This window comes from Astatotilapia calliptera, chromosome 4, assembly GCF_964374335.1.
Source record: "Astatotilapia calliptera chromosome 4, fAstCal68.1, whole genome shotgun sequence".
In the NCBI taxonomy this organism is placed as follows: Eukaryota; Metazoa; Chordata; class Actinopteri; order Cichliformes; family Cichlidae; genus Astatotilapia; species Astatotilapia calliptera.
In genome coordinates this window covers 16458779-16482433 of record NC_137425.1, presented here as the reverse complement: position 1 = coordinate 16482433, position 23655 = coordinate 16458779, and the positions used below count along the sequence as shown (strand labels likewise).

At 40.7% G+C, this 23655-nt stretch overlaps 1 protein-coding gene across 2 annotated transcripts in view; it reads left to right on the top strand.

Annotated features, from left to right (window-relative positions):
• prkcab (protein kinase C, alpha, b) overlaps nucleotides 1-23655 on the top strand; it is a 117928-nt gene that overhangs the window by 15875 nt on the left and 78398 nt on the right. For both annotated transcript variants that reach the window (XM_026165054.2, XM_026165053.2), the window contains exon 3: nucleotides 22482-22564. In XM_026165054.2, coding sequence (XP_026020839.1) covers nucleotides 22482-22564 — 83 coding nt within the window. The remainder of the gene's footprint in view (nucleotides 1-22481; nucleotides 22565-23655) is intronic.

Here is a 23655-nt window from a genome sequence, read left to right as displayed (position 1 = left end):
GAAACACAGCATTTGGTAATGTTGATGAGTTCTGTACTTCTGGGAGTAATTGACTGCAAAGAATTTTTATTCAAGTATTAAAAATAATCCTTGTATTTTAAAAAAATGTTTGTTCATCCAATTAATTTTGAGTCTCTTAAAACGGGGGACAATGCATGACATGTAACCTGAAATACAGTTGTGGTCAAAAGTTTACATACACTTGTAAAGAATATAATATAATGGCTCTACCGAGTGTCCCGTTATTTCTAAAACTCTGATTTTTCTCTGATAGAGTGATTGGAACAGATACTTCTTTGTCACAAAAAACATTCATGAAGTTTGGTTCTTTTATGACTTTATTATGGGTTAACAGAAAAAAGTGATCACATCTGCTGGGTCAAAAATATACATACAGCAGTGCTAATATTTGGTTACATGTCCCTTAGCCATTTTCACTTCAATTAGGCGCTTTTGGTAGCCATCCACAAGCTTCTGGTTGAATCTTTGACCACTCCTCTTCACAGAATTGGTGCAGTTCAGTTAAATTTGATAGCTTTCTGACATGGACTTGAAAACATGTGGACAATGCTGTTCAGCATTGTCCACATGTTTTCAATGGGGTTTAAGTCAGGACTTTGGGAAGGCCATTCTAAAACCCTTATTCTAGCCTGACTTAGCCATTCCTTTACCACTTTTGATGTGTGTTTGGGATCATTGTCCTGTTGGAACACCCAACTGTGCCCAAGACCCAACCTTCGTGCTGATGATTTTAGGTTATGTTGAAGAATGTGAAGGTAATCCTCCTTCTTCATTATCCCATTTACTCTCTGTAAATCACCAGTTCCATTGGCAGCAAAACAGCCCCACAGCATAATACTCCCACCACCATGCTTGGCTGTAGGCATGGTGTTCTTGGGGTCAAAGGCCTCACCTTTTCTCCTCCAAACATATCGCTGGGCATTGTGGCCAAAAAGCTCAATTTTTGTTTTGTCTGACCACAGAACTTTCCACCAGAAGGTCTTATCTTTGTCCATGTGATCAGCAGCAAACTTCATTCGAACCTTAAGGTGCTGCTTTTGGAGCTAGGGCTTCCTTCTTGCACGGCAGCCTCTCAGTCCATGGAGATGCAAAACACGTATGACTGTGGACAATAACACCTGTGTTCCAGCAGCTTCTAATTCTTGGCAGATCTGCTTTTTGGTGATTCTTGGTTGACTCTTCATCCTCCTGACCAATTTTCTCTCAGCAGCAGGTGATAGCTTGCGTTTTCTTCCTGATCTTGGCAGTGACAAAACAGTGCCATGCACTTTATACTTACAAACAATTGTTTGCACTGTTGCTCTTGGGACATGCAGCTGCTTTGAAATGGCCCCAAGTGACTTTCCTGACTTGTTCAAGTTAATAATTCGCTTTTTCAGATCCATGCTAAGCTCCTTTGACTTTCCCATTGTAGCGTTTGTGGGCGTTTGTATCCAATGAGCCCTATTTAACTGGCCTAAGAGAAGTCAGCAGCTGTAGTCACTCATAATCACTCACAAGTTAAGAGGCCATGCTATGAAGCTCAGTTCACTGACAACTTTGTAAGTCACCAAAATTGCTAATTCATGTTGCTGTATGTATATTTTTGACCCAGTAAATGTGATCACTTTTTTCTGTTAACCCATAATAAAGTCATTAAAGAACCAAACTTCATGAATGTTTTTTGTGACAAAGAAGTATCTGTTCCAATCACTCTATCAGAGAAAAATCAGAGTTTTAGAAATAACGGGACACTCGGTAGAGCCATTATATTATATTCTTTACAAGTGTATGTAAACTTTTGACCACAACTGTACTTTTCTTAAACCACTTCAGTTAATATTCAAAGCCTGCACTTAAATCACATCTTGATTCTCTTATTCAAAATACAGTGTGGTGTTGTACAGAGGGGAATGTACAAAAATTGTGCCATTGTCCAAATATTTGTGGACCTAACTGTAAATGTCAACAGCTTGTGTACTACTTCCATGCTGCTCCTATGCCAAATAGAAGAATCTGTTATTTCCTGTGGCTAAGCTAGTTAGCTTCTAGCATTTTGTAACATTTTTAAAATACAGAGTTGAGCTGGATATCTTTTTAGCCACTTTTATTTAGGCTTTTCGGTCTTTGTTGCAATATAACAATGGAGAAAAGCTAGGAAAACTAGGAGAAAGACCAGGAGAAGATGAAACGTAATGGCTTCTGGGCGTATTCAAACCCGGGCCTGTGCATTAGCTTCACAGCATATAGGTTGACTGTTATTATTCAGTGACCTAAACAAGCAGCTGTCTTTTGCTACTTTTTAATCTAAGATGCCTATGTTGCTTAAAATATAGTTGAAAAATATAATTTGAAAAACTATGTAATGTACATATATAACTGTAAAACTAGCGATGTGCCAAGCCATGCTAATGTTAAGCCATGTGGAGCTGTGCCTCATTTAAGCATTCTTAAGTGAATACGTTTATAAAGTCAGCAAAGATGCACAGAAAAGAAGATCAGACACTAGCGAGGGAGGATAAGAAAGACAGACACAACAACATTGTCATCCCCTATGTAGCCGGTGTATCGGAGAAACTCAGGAGAGTTTTCTCCAAGCACGACATCCCAGTGTACTTCAGACCCAGCAACACACTCAGACAGAAACTGGTTCACCCGAAAGACAAAACTCCTAAACACAAACTTAACAATGTGGTGTATGCTGTACAGTGCAGTGAGGAATGCCCAGACCTCTACATCGGAGAGACCAAACAGCCACTTCACAAGCGCATGGAACAACATAGAAGAGCCACCTCCACGGGACAAGACTCAGCAGTCCATCTGCATCTAAAGGACAAAGGTCACTCTTTCGAGGATGCCAACGTTCACATTTTGGACAGAGAGGACAGATGGTTTGAAAGAGGAGTGAAAGAAGCCATCTATGTCCACTGTGAGCGACCATCTTTGAACAGAGGCGGTGGTTTACGACACCAGCTGTCTGCCATCTATAATCCAGTTTTGAGTTCCCTCCCCAGACGCCTTAACGCCCACTCACACCCTGGGCCATCTGACCTCAGGAAATCACATGATAGGGTGTGGTTAGGTTTCACAATGAGCTCACCCGAAACCCTGGCTGATTGTGACCCACACCCGCTTTCAGACCTTGGCTCATGTGATTAGGTAGAGGATCATCAGGGGGTCCTTTGTCCCTCTTTGGGGGGAAACTCCCACTGGGTTTAAATCTGGGACTCTCCACCATTTGACCTTAGAACTGAAGAAGCTTCTCGGGTGAGAGGTGAAACGTCTTCAAGCAACTCAAAGAAGTCCTGACGCTTTTCTTTCCAAGCTCCTTAGACTTTAGTGAATACTATGTAAAGGTTGGTTAGGTAAATAGAGACCAGTGTATCTGAGGAGTCGAGTTTATTTTTCCTTCATAAACCAAAAATTCAGTTCATTTAAGGTGTCAATAGAATTAATTTGGAAACTTGTTACTTGTTATCCCTAATAAATTGAACTGGACAGCAAAGCTTTCTTGGCTGGCTGAAAACTCCAAGGCAAGAGTGCTTGAATTATTAGTGTTTTATCTGCTGAAATGCTTTGGTTGCTATGATACATGATGTACATGAAAGCTATGCATTTCAGATACTTTATCGAACTGACTGCTGCTGAATCAGTAACCACAAAATGTTCCACCGAGCATTATTTTCCAATTTGTTATGATAGCTTTTGCAATTTCATTTAGTACAGGCAGTGAATTTGAGGGTTTCTTAGTGTTTTGACAACCAGGAAAAAGAACTAAGGCAGTGGATCTGACTGTGAAAACTGCGTGCTCATTGGGTATTGACTTGTGATTAATAATTGAACAAACTCTGGAGCATTCTCCTTTCTATACCTGAGAAATTAGAAAATCGACTTGGTGTTTTGTTCCAAGTCCCAGGAGCGTTTTCCCATAAACTTTTCTATAGGACCGGAACTCTTTTCACAACCACAGATATATCCCCACAATGACTCTTTTTACACCGTTCACCTTAAAAGTAAGAAGTACTGGGAAAAACAACTCTTCTGGACATAAAAACAAAAATAACACATGCACTCACACAAATATTTAATCTTACATAGATATAGTTCATCTTGAGTACTCTCACCCCATAGTCTCTTGTGGGAGATGAGAGGAGGACAAAGGCAGGAGAAAGATCCCAACAACTCCAACTCCTAATTGAGGTTGACTCCTCGTCTTTCCCAGCCTCTCTGGTCCACTCATGGCAAATATAGCAACATGCACCACAGGGGAGAATGAGTGCTTTGCAATCATGTTTTTACTGGCATTCCTGTCGGCGAATGGAAGATTTTTTTCCCCCTTTGATCCTTTGATTTGGGGTCTACTCTGGAGTTGATAAAATTGCAAGGGATTCTGTTACTTAGTCCTTTCTGTTTATATGTAAAAGTAACCTATGTATCCAGAGGCTTTATATATTTTTAGCTTTGAATAAAAAAAGGTAATGAAAGAAAGCCAGAATAGCATTTGACTAGACTGAGATGCAGTCATGAAGTGATCAGCAAGACATAGAGTCTTAACTAAATAAATGAAAGCAATGAAGTGTTATTTTTGCTGCCCTAAAGTGTAAGACGGATGTGTGTGGGTTTGAGGGGGTTGCATTGATTCTTACCAACTGTTCTTGTATTTATAAGGCACCATTGTTGGAATATTGACTTTATGAAAACAGAAATATGACCAATAAATCTTGTTTTATGTGTTTTGTATTAAAAAAAATGGTGATTTTTAAAAAGCCACACATAGGTTCAGTATTTGTTAGACATGCAGCGATCCAGAATTTTGTTGAGGTCTCAAATGGTGATAATAATCTTAATAATATTTTTTTCCTGTTGTGTCATCATACTATATTGTACTAAACTGCATCATAAAACTATAAAGAAAAATTTGGTGTCACCAGGGTGAAATGCCTCCAGAGTGCTGTTTGCTACCACCATGGATCCCGAGCTGTCCTCATTCCCTAAAGTATCACCCCTTTTCTGGTCACAAATATCATGTTTATTTTTAATTAAAGGGGTTTAATAACAAATGTTAAATTGGCAGAATGTTTAAGAGACCAACCAATCAATCTCTCTTCTGGTTCAGTGTTTAAGCCAGAGAGAAAATGTTGATGCTGAAGAAAGAGTGCTTATGTGTCATTGTCATGCCGCCTGAAAGGGAACATTAACTTCAGTTTAGATGATGCTGACTATGGGCTTGCATGATAGAAGCAATCAGCGTTACACAACTTTTCCAGTCACCAAAGAGCTTGCTCATAGGAGCTCATCTGATAGTTGGGTTTTTTCTGTCTTCTCTATATTATTGTAGGGTCCTGAGGCACCGTCATTTGTTGCTATATAAATAAGATTTAACTGGACAGTAACAACAGCAGTAGCAGCAACAGTAAAAACAACAGTGATACCCATAATAGCAATACAACAGCAACAATGATTGTAGCAACAGTAATAATGATAAACAAAACAAACAAAATGCAAACAAATGATTAATTGCAAGATAAATTTGCATCAGGTGTACATTGAAAATGTAGGAAATTTCCTCCTCAGTCAGATTTAAACAGCCTTTAAGTAAATTTGATATAATTTCATTGTTCTCACCACTGACTAGACTACCAGCCTGCTATTGAATAGACCTATCAGCTAATGATTATAACTACAAACAATGATTAAATGTAATGAATTCATTTTAAAATAAGTCTATGTTGTAGTGACTTTCTAGTGTAGTGGTTAAAACATTTGCTTAACACACAGACTAAGAGGAAACAGGACTCCAATTGCTCTAGTGGCCCCTTGTGATTAAGGAAACGCTAGATGAAGAAATGATGATTGTTAGAGCTTTTGTCTACTAACCTTACTAACTGCAATCTTTGACTATTCAAACAAAAAATATGTCTGCAACTAAGCAAAACCACACGAGAGCAGAAAATGCATATGTGAGTTTTGTACTTGTGTGGATTTTTCTGCATATCTGCCTGAAATGAACATGTGGTCTTGCTCAGTTGCAGACATGTATTTCGTGTAAGTATTCACACTCTGCAGTTGCTATTGCACGTACAAAAAAAATAGCAAAGTGTCTGTCTACATAGAAGTAATACTAAGCTATATATCAACCACATCTCATGTGGCAAACACACACGTCAGGACCACTGACACTTACTCCCATACTATACACTCACATCTGTATACTGAAGGGCTACAGTGTCCTAATGCCCGGTCTCTTTCCATCTAGCAGATAACACAAAAGTGCATCAGCACTGCGACACACTCACAGGCTCTGTAATGCAAACTGAATGTCATGCAGACACGGTGGCCTTGACAAGTCAGTTCAGACTGTGTCAACAGCTCTTTGATTCTGGCCGGCTGGATGGAAAGAGCAGATCCCGCTGGAACGATGTGGCAATGGAAGCTGTTGAGAGAAAAATTAGGCCTCGATCTGTAAGAGCAGCTCTTCACCTGTAGCTAGAGAGGGCCAGTAAGAAACACGGTGACAGAGAGGCGAGCGAGAGAGGTGGGCGTAATTGTATCTGAAAGTGAGGTTAACCACATACAGGCCCGCGTATTCAATGGGCTGAATTACCCAACTGTGGAGAGCAGTTGAAATGAAGAGAAGGATGCAAGGCTCAAAACCACTTCAGAGTATTTTATTGTTACACTTTTGGTTTCAATATATGCTTTGTTTTAGCAAAAAGATTTGTTCCCAATGAACCATTTACACTTCTGAAATAGCTGAATTTTGAAAATAATAAATAAGAATATGGAATGGGTGTGCTTTTTTTTTGCAAAGGTACCAAACCAGGACCTTCTTTATTTACAGGTATGAAAGGCCATAATTGAGCAAACATATCCTAAAATCTACTCTGTTTCTACAGGTTCAGTTCTGACTGCTCTAGTCCCATTAAATAAAAACCCCAAAATCCATACAGTGTAAGTCTAATGCGGAGACCCAGGTTCGAGTCTATCAAACCGTGCACTGCATATCTTTTTCCAACTTTCCTGTCCCAAAAGAGGCTGAAAAATAAGAACATACTTTTCGCAGCTCCAACTAGACCTGGAATTTGCATTCTGGCCCAGAAATATTTTAGTTTTCTTTGATCTGAAAAGATGAAAACATACCGCTCATGTCTCTGTGCTAGGACCACATTCTGGCACAATCTGGTGGCTTTAAAATAGCTTTAGATCCTCAACTTTAGTGCTAAATACTTTCAATGTTATTCACAAGCTTTTACCTAAACACCTACTCACATCTCAGAATATAAGTGCACAACTTCCAAAATTATATTGCATAATGTAGAGCAGTACAGAACGTGTATAATTATGTGTATACGAGGAATAATATAAGAAGTCCTGCCCATTATTTATTATAAACAAAAGGAAAAAAGTCACACTGTAATATTTTTTGCCCACCCTTAGATTTGATGATGGCCATGGCATTATGTTGATATGCCTATGCAGTGTCACAACTTTTCATTTCCATCTGGCGTTTCATTCATTCTTTCTTTCTTTTTCTTTTGCGTTGATAATGGCAAAGATGGATTCCAGCACATCCCAAAGATTCTCAAACGGGTTTAAGTCTGGATGTTTTGGTCTGTTCATCCATGAAAATGATGTCTAATGCTTCTTGACCTGCTCTTCCACAGTTTGAGCCTAGTGGATCCCGGCATGATCGTCTCAGAATATGCCTTTGCCACTAGGGAAATAGAAAATGTTGATGGCAAAACTTGGCCGTTTAATATATTCTGGTCGTTTGCAGACTAATTTTACCTGGGCACATAACATTACTGAACATGCACCTGACCAACTGAAGTATCCCCTGATTACAACACTGCCCCCACTGGCTTTTAAAGTAGACACTAGATATGATGAATGTATCACTTCATCCTCCGAGGCACTCGTTTGCTTAGTTAAATCCAGGTGGTGACTTTTGTTTGGCTACTTAATCTTAATAGATAAGATATAGGAGAGAGCTATATTAGGTGTATCATGTAAGCAAAATCTTTTGCATGTATATGCTGATGGGTGGATTAATTTTTTTTATAGAGCCAACCAAAAAGCTCATCTAGCAATCATAAAATTGCAATGGAGGACTGCATTGGTTAAAGCCCTTTCCTTTTAAGCTCGAGATATTTAGAAACTTTTAGCAGTGTTAATGTGTGGGGAAAGCAGGAAGTTCTTGGATTTTGAACCCTGAGTGTGAGCCATTGTCTTCTTTGTTGATACTTTTCAGAGTAAAGCTGCTGCTCCTCTAAATCAAATGGAGGCAATTGTGGTTGATCGGGCATCCAACTAGGGTGCCTCCTCTTGACGCACCTTAGGTGAGACACTTCAGGCATGTATAGCAGGAGGAGATCTCAGGGCAGAACCAGTGACACGGTGGATAGATTATGGTCTCTCGTCTGGCTCTAGAATGCCTTGGTTTCCTCATAGGTGAACTGGAGGAGGTAGCTGGGGAGAGAGACGTCTGGGCATGTCTGCTTAGACTGCTGCAACTCGGATAAGTGATAATTGGATGGACAGACGGACAGACAGACTTGTTACCTCGCTATATTGTCAATTCTGGCAATAATTTTTCAAGTAGGGCTAAGCTTCCCTGAACATTTGCTTTGGAGTGTTCGTGCTGGGGAAGTTAAAGGTTTGTTGCAACAAAGTTCAAGGACATGTCTTGCAAGAGTGCATATTGTTTACATTTTACAACTGGGCTCACCAGTCATTAGGAAATGCTACATAGACTTTACCTAATATGTTTTAGATCATCATAGCTGTTCAGTGTAGATACCCGTTATTAAAAACACGGGGTGAAATCTACACAAATATACGAAGTACAAGATGTTCTATGAGTTTTTTGAGTAGATTATATAGGTTTGTTTTCACAGTGGCGGTGCTGGAAAAGTAATTGTTGAAACTGAATGGGGAGAAAAAATTAAAGATAACAGAAAAAATAATAAGAAAGCACGGGGTGGCGTGGGAGGTAGCAGGTGCTAATTGAAACCATCTTGCAGAAAGCACAGAATGCCATTTCGCCACAGCTGCTGCCTTTCGTTTTTTCTCTCCCTTATTCAGTTCCAAATGGTATGAGCCATGCACTCGACAGGCTGACTAATCGCTCCGCACAGCCTTGGATGCGGGGCGTGTGGATTAACTAGGCCAATTAGCCAGGCGCAGAGACGCCTAGTGATGAGAAGAGTCATGCTCCCTTTCTCAGCCGAGTGCCATTAATCAGCAATAAAGGGGCTGAAGCAACACTACAGTTTACTGACTGCTTCTCCTCTTCTTACAACGGCCAGGTTTTACTGGCTCAAACCTCTTGACCTCAATACGGCATGACTGTGTTTCTCTGGGGCTCTGCAGTTTTTGTGCTAGAGAAACACCCAGAAGAGCTTAAGAGAGGGACAGAGTGTGAGTGTCGGGTTGTGTCAGTGTGTGCGTGTGTGTGTCTGTCTAAAATCTGTTTAGGTCTGCATCTTTGAAGAGGCTGTCTTTTTTTTTTCTTCTTCTTTTTTTTTGCCTGTCCCATTTGGTTCTTTAGCCGTCAGAATTGTTGTCTGAAGACCAACAAAGATACCCAATGGATTTACTTTGCCAAATGGATCATCACGGCCTTGCCGTATTGGTCCATTTGATCGACCTTTGTTGATATTATTTCTTTTATTTTATTTTCAGTTGTTACAGACGGGAGGAAAGGGAGAAAGAAAGATGAAGGAAAAGAAAAACAGAAGGGGAGAGGGACAGTGAGAAAGGGCACTTAAAAAGAGAAAGTAGAGAAAAAAAACTCCTGGATCACCTGTTGAGAGAAAAAGAAGAGAAAACAAGCAAAAAAAACAGAGCAACATACTAAACACAACAGCATCACGTTAATCTAGCTAAGTGTAAACAGCAGTAAATACTAAATATTGAATGTTGTTGTGTAGCAAGCAGGACCGACAGCGCACAATGTGCTTGGAAATAGCAGCCAATAAAGGTGTAGTTTATGTCTATGAACAGTGAACACCCGTGTGCACACCTGTGTGGATCAGCGCGCTTGTATTCAAAAGGTTTCCCCATGTAATGGTCTGCTAGAGGGTGTAGAGAGCCATAGCCCTGTCCCCCAGGGCATGAAGCAGGCATGGAGGAGATCCAGGCTCCAGACATCCAGAGGCCCCAGAGTGCGAGAGCCCAAGGAGGACCACCGGTGGGGCATCCGTGCCACCCTCCTTTGAAGGGCTGAGGAGAGCCCCAGATGAGGGGTCACCCAGTAGTCATGGAGCAGAAGCCAGAGGGGGCTGCAGTGACGTGCCCGCCGGCTCTGCCGGCAGCCAGCTGTGCCAGAGTGAACCGAGCCGCAGGCCCAGAGGCCGGAGGCCCGAGGGCCCCCTTTGCCCCGGAAGAGGCCTGACCGAGCAACAGGCACTAGGCCCCGCCAAGTAGTCACCGGGAGTGAGCTGGTACATACCTGAGCGCCCAGCCCCAGACACCAAGCCCCACCAACCACCAACCAAGAACCACCCACGCACCGACCCCTGAGGGCATCAGTTACCGGCAGGGAGTGTGGTGAGGGGAGATAGGCCTTGGGAGGGCCTCGGAGTTCCCAGAGAGGTGGAGTGGCCCAAAAAAAAAGAAAAAAAGGTATTTTTGGCATTCCCCTCCATGCATATCTGCATGTATAAATGCATGCGCATTTGCATATGTTGTAGCAGAAGGCAGACCTCACAGCGAGAGCCTGTCCTGTCACCTGCTGTGGAGAAAACTCACCTGAGCTGACCCAGAATCAGCTCATCAGCCGATCAGATAGGAGGTGTCTAACTACTGACTCACAACACTATTATACACACCCACGCTTAATTAAGTGCATTTGATTAAGCTTTTATCATGTGTATTAACACCTTAATGCCTTTTATCACCCTGGTGTTGCATAAGAGTCAAAAGTGACACATTAACTTGAAACTCATAGTTGTGTATATGTATACCTGTGAGAATAAACAAACTAATTTACTGTAAAAAAAACAAACACTTGTTATTCACAAAAAATACCCAGTGTTTCATATTTGCAAAAGGCCAGGATGATTGATCCTAATTTAGGCAGCATCTCTTCACCTGACTCCAGTCTCCCAGCACCAGCAGAGAAATCATGATTCATGTGTACAGCATATTTGCTATGATTCACACTTCTTAACCAAAGCACCGTCAGGTATACTTGTTATTAAAGCTGACTTCTCGTTCCAATCCGCTACCCGCAAAAGGTGTTTTTTATTTTTTTGTAAGTCAGTCATCGTGTTTGTACCTGCAACACAGTCATCGTTGTCACTGATCTGATGCCGCGGTTTCTGATCAGCGGGGAGATCTTTGATGTGCTTTCTAAAAACAGCTACTTGGAGCAAATCTTGAGGAGAGCAGGGCCTGTATTTAGAGCAGAGTGTAAATAAATTCCTATTTTGCTCCTCCAGGAATCATGATTTTTGAAGTTAAGAATAAAACTACAAGGGGGCTGCTATAGTTCAGTTTAGAGCAGGTGACCCATTTGCCAGGGGGTTGCACGAGCCTGGCTTTGAGTCTACCCTGGACATATCATTCCCTGTTTTCCTGTCTATTATCCTATCAAAATAAAACATTTAAAGGAGTTAAACTTCTCAATATTCCCTGATAGAAACATTTATACCTGACTCTCACCCACAACATGCCTTTTGTTCTGTCTTCCTCCCCCCAGCTCAAACCAGTCCCAGCAGGTACATTTATCAAAGAAAGGCCAGATTACATGCTGGTACTTCAGCGCTGTTGAGGAACACTTAATATCATCATAAATGCATTTCACTCGTCTTGTACAAGAAATTTTAAAGCAACCCTGCTCACTACATTTATGTGAAGCATGCGAGAATCTGAGCCAGGTGAAGGTCATGAACGGAAATCAGTGCTGGCACATCTGTGCAGCAGGCGAACCAACCTGCTAAGCTGCCACGTTTTATCAGATGTAACAGCTGGCATTACAGCCCTGCAGCAGCCTTCCTGCCTGTAGCGTCAGATAACCTATGGTCAGTAGTAGCAACTGTTATATAATCATATTCAGTGAGTAAATGTGTTTACATCCTAAGTGGTGTTTATTTCTAGCACAGAGCTAATCGAGGTGTTTTCTATGGAAAGTTTCATTTGGGCACTTCTCACTTTTTTCTACTAGAGATAAAAAACAACAAATTGAGTGAGAACTGAGGAGAAGCAGCTGAAGCTGAAATGAAGGGGGAAAGAAGTGCATTATTTGTGGTTCAGGTTGTTCTCAGCAAAAACCTTAGCCTTGGATTCGTTTGTCTTCAACAAATTAGTCTAGGACGTGCAGTGCCGTAGGAGCAGAAGATGTTCTCATGTTGATGTTTGGTATCAGAGTCTCCCCCGGCACCAGGCTTGGACTTTGCCATGACCTTTAGCTTTTGCCTCGTCGCGTCTTCTGTGTGTAGGTTGAGCACGCAGAAGTCCTCTGGCAACTGACTGCGTCATAGCATGAATGCAATATTCAGAAAGAAAGATTCTTTCTTTCTTAACTGTAGACGCTCGCACCTCTTATTAGCAGTCATTCTACTGTGAGTTCTAACAGCTAACCAAGCTCATGACATTACTATTGCTGTGATATCTGATCCATATGCAGACAGAGGGTGCTCTAAGGCAGACCCCTGCAGACAGTACATCGCTCGCTGAAATGGGGTTGGGTTTAAATATATGTCCAAGCGTGTGTCTTTGTGAGTAATTGAGAAGACAAGAGAACGAGACAAAGTGGTGCCCGATGTGCGCGTACGTGCTGTGTGTGTGTCCTGTGTGACTGAGATCAAGCGAGTTTAAGGATGAGTGTGTTAAGACGTCCCTGATATATGCTTCATTACTGTGCACATTCAAAATGTGTACAACCGAAAGAATGTAAAAATGCATCTGCGTACCTATATGTGTGCGTTAACCCGTGTACTCGTGAGTCTATGTGTGCACATGAGTGCATTTGTTTTCAGAGTCATATTAAATTCATGAGGCAGTATCACCATTTCCCCTGAGTGACTCAGAGATGTCTAGCAGCCAAACACTCCCACCTTTAGTTTAAAATAATTGATCCCTTCCCCCTGTGGCCATCCTTTATACAAACACTACTACTGCTGCAAAGAGTGCATATTTGACTGAGTGTGGTCTATTTATCATTCCTAATAATGCACAATCTTATGTGATTGTCTAACAATGCAGAATATTCTACCAAAATATATTATGAGGGTGTAAATAAAGCTAAAATTTTGGAAAATAAGAAGTCTGCATCCATGCTAGCAACTAAATGGCAATATTAGCATACTGACATACAATCTAGGATTTTTTTGCTGATGTGTGGCATTTATAACAGCAAATAAATTATAATGAAAAAAATACATGGATAAAGAAGAAACAGGTGAAACACCCTTCAAACATCTTGTTGAAGTGGCATAGTTTGTCCACCAGAGGGCACTCTGCATGCCACAAACACAGCAAACCAGCTGATCCAAACAGAGTCTTTGTGTAAACTACTTGTGTAAACTTCTGGTGAGGCCAGCAAACACTCTGGCAATGAATTCCTGTATCCTGTATCTATTAGAATGGAAGCTTGTTTCCACCACTAAAAACCATTTTTTGCCTTGTGTTATCGTCTCAAATTTTGACTATTGTTGGTTATTGTTTATATATTGGTGTTGGTTCTGGTGACAACCCTTCCATACCCTAGTCAGAGTTTCTGAATGCTAATATGAGAGAAAAAAAATCTTAAAACTAGAAAAACTAAATTAACATCTGACAATAAACAATGGTTTCACGCTTGAATTTCAACAAATCTAGTTCCACCTGTGCTTTATGTTTATCTGCATGCAGCTAAAGCTCATTCAAATGTTATTAATCAATACATATCAAATAACAAGCTGGCTGTGAATGCAAACAAGGAAGCTTCTGGTACCAAAGGTCTCATGGCTTGCCTATAGATTCTGCATATTCATGTGCAGATTTATTGAGATCAGTCTACACTGTACACTAATGAACCAACTGCAATCCCAGAAGCTGTAATATTGCTCCTGGCGTGAACCACTAAGGAGATATATGGGGAAACACACGGAAGTGTATTATAACAGATGGAATTTCCTCGACACGTCTGGTCTGGCTGTTTAGTAGGTTTATTTTAAAAGAGGGGAATGTGTGAAACACAAATCACAACATGCAAAACATGAAAAGAAGCTCGTACCTGGGGACACCATCACTGCTCTGTGTGTCTACTCTATTACCCATCCAGACATGCATACCTAAAGACAGATCCCAGAAGGCAGGGGGCCAAGATGATAAATGCCATCAACTGTCATCCTGCAGTGCAGTGTGGATGGAAACTAGGAGAGGCCACCGAGTACTAAGATGCAATCTGACAAGGCCAGCATCACCTTGAACTCCATCTGAATTTCTCCAACCAATCCAGTGTCTATCTATACTATCGCACCACTACTGTGCTGAACCTCGGCTAAGGTTTTTCTTTCCTGTTTTCTGCAACTTCCCACTAACAAGCAGAAATGTCTTATGTGCACATTTATAAACAATTGCATTTGCATGCATGCATATTCAAATAGCAGGATGTTGTGGTGACAGTAATAATTGGTAGGCACAAACAGACTTCTGGGGAAGTTTTTTGCAAATTTATGACAGGAGAAAGATTATAATGCTGTTTTCTGTCCTCATCAAATCTTATCTTTCACTATCTTCTAATTCCAGCTCTATTATTTCTCCATTCCGCTCTCATCTTCTGTTTTCTTTTTCCTTCAGTGGTCTTTGTGAATAGCTCTATTGTTGCTTTCAAGGTTACACGCTCATGTAAACTCTCTGTTTGCGCCCTTATTGTTGCATCTCTGCCTTTTATGTGCCCATACTATGCATAATTGAATGTATGCCCGGAAATCAAATTTCCAGGCCTTTGTTGTAGCTTCAGCACCGTTCATTTCCCCCCTCTCCATGTAGATGCTGCTTGCCGGTATATTGCACATGTACTTCATTTCTTAGTGGCAGTGTCAAAAACAGAGATGTATATACTGACACAATTTAGTCGGCAACAGTGTTCTCACAGTTATAACTCTGATCAAGTCTATTACTTGGGGCACATTTTTACCAAATGGGCAACTGATGACTTTCCTGTTTTTAAAATCTCAAATGACTTTTATCAGCTCACCTCATAATTATATAAACAACTATTTGATCCCCTGGCGAGTTTCTAAGTTTGCTCACTCAAGCTTCGAGTTGAGCAAACTTAGCAATCAAGAAACTGAAAGGATTTGGAAAGTTTCTGGAAAGAGTAGGGGACCAAAATTCTTCACGAGATGAGTTCAAACCTGGTGACCAACTACAAGAAAAATCTTCCCGCTGTTCTTGCCATCAAGGTTTCTTCCACAAAGTACTAGGTGATGTTTTCCTTACTTACAAATTCAGCAGGAGATCAATTATTTCCCCAACTGTATACAGTATGAGGCCTCAGTCACATAGTCCTAGAGACCAGTCTGCGACTCTGTGGCTACCTCTGACTGCTACGGCTGGGCTCGGAGTACCAACTGGTCTTCAAAATAACCATTGAGTGGTTGTGAAACTTGAAAATTTGAGAATGTATAAAAGTTCCACCTTTTAAAATGTGTTGGTTGTAGTAATAAGGCACAACTTTAACACTTTTTCCAAGTTTCACAATTTGATGGTTAGTCAACATGTCTTGCAGAAACCATGCAAATCTCCTAGAGACTAAAGCAATTGCAAACAAGCAAAAAATTGGGACCCTTTAACGGTCAAAACCTCTAGAACAGATGTCCAACTTTGTTTATGCATCTATGGATTCTGTCCGGAAATGTGATTTCATCTGGTCATATTTTCGCACGATCTGATGCTGAGCAGAATATTGGAGATTTCTATATTTTCCAAAAGGTTGCTCAGTCAAGTGGTAGAGCCAGACTGCTCACAACCTCTAACAAGCCTCTTTAAATCCAAATGAACTCATGCATGTTGAAGTGTAAAAGCCAAGGGTTAGTGCAAGTAATCAGGATGGTAAAGTGACTCATGGATATAGTTTCTCCCTGACCTTTGAAGTGCATCAAAATTTGACGAGAACTTGACACAGGCTAGAAGTTCGTCTGTCTGCCGGATGCATTGTGTTGGCTCGTTTGTACATGGTTATATTTCAGCTTTTTCCATATCTGTCATTGAGTACTTGCGCAGGCTTGTGGCAGCAATAGCTTTTCATTCATCATTCTCAGTTTCTCACACACATGCCGGCCTCAGATACGTTGATGCGGCTGGATGTCTGTATCAGCGCGTGCCACTTACAGCGTCCACCAGGCAGGTGAAAGAGAAGTGCAGGGGAAATGTCTTTCCTCACATTTTCACCACGTCACAGTTCACTACACGCTGTTCCAGCCCTGGCCAGAACCAACCCTAAAAATAACTAAGAGAGGACAAGAAACCTCTCTTTTCCTCTCCGCTCCTTTTCTCTGACATTTGTCTTGCATCAAATGACAGAAGATCTGCTGCAGAACGAGCACAGTCGAGATCAGGGTGGAGGGGACAAAAAGGAGCATTTTACACAGTCACGTGCCTGCTTGGGACGAAACCTGTCTTTGTGTTTATTTAAAAGATACTGCATTATGAGAGGCTGCGAGCAATTCCCAGACAGGGCTAGGTGAAGAAGCTGTCACCCAGCATCACCTCGATAACATTTCATAGCGAAAACGATGAGCTGTTGTTTGAGCAGCATTTCTAACTGGAAGCATCCATCTCTACAGTCACGGGAACCCCTGTGGATTTGTTTCCACCTTCTCTGCCTGTTCATCCATCGTGTCACACACTTCCTCCTTTTCCTCCTGCGGATCTCAGATCAAAGCTTCTTTTCTCTTTGTGTTCAGATGCACTCTGGGGGACCTGGATTGATTGAATGTGTCTGGAGGGTATTGAGTTGGTTCTGTGCTGCCCGTGTCCTGCGCGCTTTCTCTCCCATATCTCCACTGCAAGCTTTTCTTCTGGGCAGGAGCACATCATAATTCTATTAACGGTGGCTCGGTAGATTATCAATTTTCCCAGATTAGCCAGAGCTAAATACACACTTGAAAGGATCAGAGGAGAAGGGGTAAGGATGTAATGGTATGTGTGAAACCATGCCACCTATAGAGACAGGCACTGGGATGATGCATATAAACATGTGCTTTCCACCTTCTGCACACACGCACGCTTGCGAGAACGCTTTTATGTTGTGTAAGCTGCTTTATAATGCCAAAGCCCCTTATCTCTGTGCTTATGTAATTAGGCTGGTAAAACAAAGCCCATAGTAATTAATCATAATATCCCTGACGATACAGTATGTTACTGTCACCTCTGCTCCCGCTGCTTTACATAGCTCTCCCCGCGAGAATGAAACCATTTGGAGACAACTGCTCTTCTCACTACTGAGTTCGTCAGTCACATCCCTCTGAGTCACCAGAAAGATTAATTCTAGTGCGTTTTAGTTCTCCTCCAGCACTTTATAACAAAACTCCTTTAACACAGGAGAAATAGAGAAAATTATTTTCTGTTACTTCAGTTCATAAGATACTGTGCAAAAGTTTTGAGCTACCCATCATTTCTTTATATTTTCTTAGGGAAATGTGAAATGGGTCCAGTGATGTATAAACATAAATGGAAGAATATAAGGCAAAGAAATTCAAAACAAACAGTTTAACAATTCTAATGAGCTTGAAAGTCAGTATTTGGTCATCTCTTTAACAAAGCTTCAATAATGTTAACGTCTGGGCTCTGGGGAGGCCTGTCCATGACTAAAAGTGATCCATTATGTGCTTTTTCTAGCCATGTGTGCTTTTACTGCATTGGCAGGGTGTTCGGGATCATTTTCCTGCTGGGAAATAAAGCCAATCAGAAGCGTTTCAGATAGTATTACATGGTAGATCAGAATGTGCTTATATTTAATAATTCCATCAGTTTTGACAGAACCTTCACCATGTTTTACAGGTGGGTGTAAACTCATTGTTTCACTCCACTCTGGATTTCATCACTCCAGAAAACCTGTTGCCACTGATTTTGAGTTCTTGTGTAATTTGGCACACTTCAGCTTTTTCCCTCTGTTTACCTTCCTTAACACTGGCTTTTTGACAGCTAACCATCCACTAAAACAATTTATGAGATATGCTAAGTTTATGCAATAGTGGTTTATTACTTGAGTTAGGTGTTTTTCCTTTTTGCTTTAGAGTTCTTGTTTTAGTTGGGTATTATGTGGCTTGACAAAAAAACCAAACCAAAACAGTTCTTTATAAAATGGTCAGATACAAGAACTGGAAGCAAAATGGGTGGAAAAAGCAGCTAATGTCTAAAGAAAAGCTTTAAAGGACCTTCTGAAAAGCTGGAGAACAATTTCTCAGGACCACTTAAAATTTATAATAAAGCCTGGCTCCTTGGAAGAAAATTCAATGAAGTAAGGGTTGACTCAAGACTTTTGCACAGCACTGTATAGATGGAAATTACTGAGTGCATGTAACTTCCCATAAGCTCCCAGAGAGCTTCAGTGTTTCAGCCGCGGCAGCATGCAGTGTTGGCTTCTACTTTTGTAAGACGGCTTTTAGATTTATGTGTGTATCATTCTGTGTGCATGCACATGAAAGTCAATGCCAAGGATTATAGTTGCAGAGAAGCACAGTCTCTGACTTGTGTAAGTGTGGTTAAGCTTTCCTGACACGTGCACACTCTCCTGGACTCAGGCGCACAAGGTCCAAAGCTAGATTTATCCCTTCCACTATATTCAGCTTAGGTGCCCTCCTTCACCTCTGAACTGGGATCAGTGTCAAGTCGGTCAGCTCAGCTTACCAGCAGACATTCAAACGGTCAGGGATCAGCACTAAACAGAGGCAGTAATGGGCATGTGGGTGTGTAGCCGAGGGTGTGAGGAGTGCTGATGGACGGGCAGAGAGAGAGAGAACTACAGACGTCATTACACGCGTGATTCACATATTGTTAGTAGGCTGCAGGGAGAAAAAGAAAAACCTGATGATTGCACTCAGAATTAATCCTGCTGAGTAAAACTCTGTGTTAGAGAAGATGAAAATACACGCAGCAGATTTTATGTGCTTTGTGCTTTTCCTTTGCATCTAAGCAAATGTTTTCTTAATTTGAATGACGGCTGAGTGGGCAGGATGTGGGATGGGAGGACTGAAAGTTTGACTTTTGGGCAAGTTGGAGGTGGATATGAAGTGGGTATGAATGCCCTGAGGTCAGCACCAAAACAATTACTAATATAATCAGCATGCACCGATAGGAGAAAAATGAAATAATAAAATGTTGAAACGCTCTTTCAAGAAGTCTAATGTGAATTCAACACTGGTGTTTTTCAGTTGCTTTGAAGAAAAAAGGGACCTTGATCTCACCTTTTAGAAGTTAAAAGTAAAAAAGATTTAAGGTGGTTGGGTTGGCAAATTTGCATTTAAATGATCATGCTATCTGTTGTGTGAGCCCTGCCACATCAAGGAAACATGTAGGCCATTTTTGGAAATGAATCTCCTCCAGCTAAACAGTCATCTAAAATTCAGAATAAGACGTGAAATAATATCTGACACATTGATACAGATCTAGCAAATTCATTTTTACATATTCTTAAAGACTCGATCAAAATAGCTACGTCTTTGGTGAACAGTAGATGGATCAACTCGGTTTTGGTCGCCGACCGGAGATATCGCTAGCTCCGGGACGTCGGGCTAGCGATTTTGCGAGCCCTGAACTGAAGGCCCAGATACATCTCTTTTCCCTATTTCTTAAGAATATGATTTCAGACACCGTTCATCTGTAGTGTTTTTTTTAGCCTTCTTCTTTTCTCTTCTTTTGTCATCCAGTTACCTCAAATCTTTTAAGGACACACTGCACACCTTGCCGAGATATGCCAAATTTTTGACTAATAGCTCTTTGGGAATCACCAAAAACAAATTATGTGGCTTTCCAACAGGCTGCTAATAACACACTGACTAAAGCATCAATTTAAAACTGGTTCTTTGCTACGTTATCTGCTGTATGTAGACTTAACACTGGTTCATACCTTGACTTGTTTTTTTTATGATATAAACAAATGCAGGATGGCTAAAGACTAGCACTGTAACTTGGCAAGTGAGGGACACTGATAAACTGTATGGGTTCATCACACAGACACAGATACCTGTTACTACTGTAAGTACTTGTAACATACAAACAAAATGCAAAAATGTAACTCCTAAAAACTATTGCATGTAGACCTCTAGAATGTTTAATAGAACACCTACGATTCTTAGGTCTTAACACGATGAATAAAGTTTAAAAGTCCAGTTCAGTGAATCGGCTTAGTGAGGTCATGTCAAGCTAATCACTAGTGACTAAATTCTCCAATCACAAACATCTGTCATGCCCATTGAAATGTATGGCTTTACCTCTCAGAATTATTGAAATGAGTATGTTGCATAAGCATTCATTTTTGCTGTAAAATTGGCTTTTCAGTATAGGAGTCTATGGGGATTGAGTTGCTTTTGGAGTCGGTCTTGAGTGTACATTTGAGGAAGTGCAGTTTTTGGTGCCTCCCCATTGGCCTAAAGTTGTTTCTTTGGCAATTCTAAGGATTTAGTATGTATTTAGCATGCTAGCATTGGATACTGTCATTAATAGACATATTTAGCAGCATATCATACTTATGTGATTATTATGTTTTTATTTAGTGGTGTACAGAATTCCAAGTACATTATAGTAATAAGATGACAGCGTGGTGATAGCATGTATCCTGAAGAAGCTGAACTACCTCTGCAACCTAAAAGGGCTGATGGTAGCGTCTAATGCTAGCAGGAGTGACTAGGCTACTAGCAAAAGGCAAAGCTACAGAAAAATCAGTCAGGACTAACAGAAAGAGAGCAATGGTCTGTGAAAACCACCTATTAAACCTTTACTTTTTGGAGGTTCTCCACTCTGCCTAATGTAACTTTTAATTTATACGAAAGAAGGTGAAACTGATTCACAAAGGTTTCTGCTTCCTAACTGGACATAATGATATCCCTGAAGTTTAACTGACTTTGTGTTTATTGTGTGATAATCAAGTGCACCCTTAATATAGTTTTGGAAATTCTTTTTCACAACAGTTTTTAACCCAGTTAACTACATCAGTGAATCCCATCTCAGTCATAGCATTTTATGTGTGCGATGACAGACCAAAGATTCATATAGCAATATTGCAAGCATGGATGGACCTGATTTCATAAATCCCCACTGTTTGCATTTACACCTGTACTGAGTGCCTGGTTTGGCTGTTGTGTACTGTACATTATGAAAATGACAAATGGCACAGATGACAGCTTCAGAGCAGGGATAAATCACTGTGGGCTACTATTTTTGCTGAGCTTTGTGTGCCATCCCCTCCCTCTCTGCTTCATTTTGTGTTTATTACTCAAAGAGATGAATTCATACTGTACATTGCCACCAGCTCGGCACTAACCACAGGCAAGAACACAAAAAGAAATCGCAGTTGATTATTAGTTTAGGATTAGGGCTACGCTAAAGCGTTATGTTGAAGACGCTCACAGTTATGCTAATGATCTCTAAATGAGTATCTAACTATCTATTTGAAAAGTATCTAATTAGCCCAGCAGAATGATACAACTGCCTTTCAGTCAAAACCCCTGCTGTTTCTTGGACGGCAGCAAACTAATTTCTCTTGTTTAACCAATGCTTGTCAGATTGTCTGGCAACTGTGTGGCTTTGCTGGCAGAATTACAGACAAAACCACACATATATGATAGTGGGAGAGCGCAGTAGTGCACATGAGCAAGCAGGCAGCTTGACAATGAGCGAAGCAGACAGATTGTGTGAGAATGGATAAAGAAGAAAGAATGAAGAATTTCAAACAATGCAAGAGAAAAATACTGTTGGGTACAGAGAGTGAGAGACGGAGAGGGAGTCAGCTCGCGCGCCAGCTGTCACAGATGTCCACATTTTTGCTCCCCCCCCCCCCCCCCCTCCCCCTCCAGATCAGCGGCAGAGTCCAAATGTAAATGCCACTATCGCTGACTTGATAGCAGCGTCAGATGTCATGTCAGCCGTGTCACGCTGAGTGACACTTTGGTATAGGCGGATCCCATTTCAGTGGGAGACAATGATACAATTGGTATCAACCCCAACAGCTTGTAAAGAGCCGAGAGCTGCAGAAACATTTTTTGAGTGGGTGTGAGTGTGGGTGTACACATGCATTTCAGTCTGTTTGTCTGCTTGCATTTGTTTGTGACAATGGACAAGTACATTCCTCTTTGTGTCTCCTTCTATCTCGTAACTGTTTGTCTGAAACTTGGATTGACGGTACTTTTTTGTGAATGCAAATGTTTTTTTTTAAAGAAGCAGATTTTATGGTTGAATGGCCTTCATAAACTTGTAAGACAAAACAGCTCACAATATTGTGCCATAAGTTGTTCCTGTAAAACTCTCTGCTCTTTCTTCTTTTCTCTCAGTTTGCTGTTTCGTGGTCCACAAACGGTGCCATGAGTTTGTCACCTTCTCGTGTCCCGGAGCCGACAAGGGTCCCGATACAGATGTAAGTGAATGCTTTGCATGACTCCAGGTTTTTCTGTGCATACACCTGAGTGCATCTATCTGCACTCCCAGTCAAATAATATATATAGCATATGTAGTAAGTTCTATGACGTGTCACAGCTCAGTGTGATTCTGTGTGTAAACACTGAAGTAGGAATTAATTACAGGATTTATCCACTATATTTAGAGTCTCCACAGAAAGTGTAAGGAAGAGAGTCCACAAGAGTAAAGCATGAAAATACATGATGAGTAACTTAGCCCAGCATAAATTAACATTTCCTTCTATAATGATGTGTTCACAAAACATCTGCTGAAATAGCGATGGGTGATATAACCTTTACCGCACTATTTTTGTTAGTTATATAATCCCACAGAAAAACTACAAAAAATGAACAAATTAAAAGCAATATTAAATCTAACCCTGATTCAATCGTTTCTCACTCCATTTACAACCAAAGCGAACATCAATAAGGAAAAAATGCTGTAGGCCTAATGTAGGTAAATTAGTATATACAATGTGGTTCTGTCTCAGAGTTGTTTAAATGATCAACATTTACCTGTCTGTAGCGTAGCTGTTAGGATGTATTTAATGTAGGATTTGATAGATTTATTGGATGTGATGATGAAGCTGTCAGATATAAAAAGATAATAAAACCTCTCTCATGTGTTTTAAAATCTTTAAAGACTGCATTCACTTTTAGACATTATGTCAAAAATATCGTACTAGTACATGCCAATGTGACAAAATTGTCAACTTTGTGCCTGTGCATGCTTTTGGCTGATAAACTTGACCATATTGAGAAAAGTATCAAAAACAGAGGTGGTGGATGTTGCTAGTTTGCTGGAAATGGGTCATTTTAGCTTGTTGCTAGGTAGTTGCTAGGGACACATATAATTGAACTTTTATGGATATAAATGAGATTTTTTTGTCTTGAAATAAAGATATTATAGATGCATAAAGGCCAAACCCAGGTCATTTTGGCCTATTACTTGGTGGTTGCCAGGCAACGTTGTGACATCCTAATATGGCAGGCATAATTCAGCTTTTGTGGATATAAATTAGATGGTACTGTATGAAACAAAAATCATCCG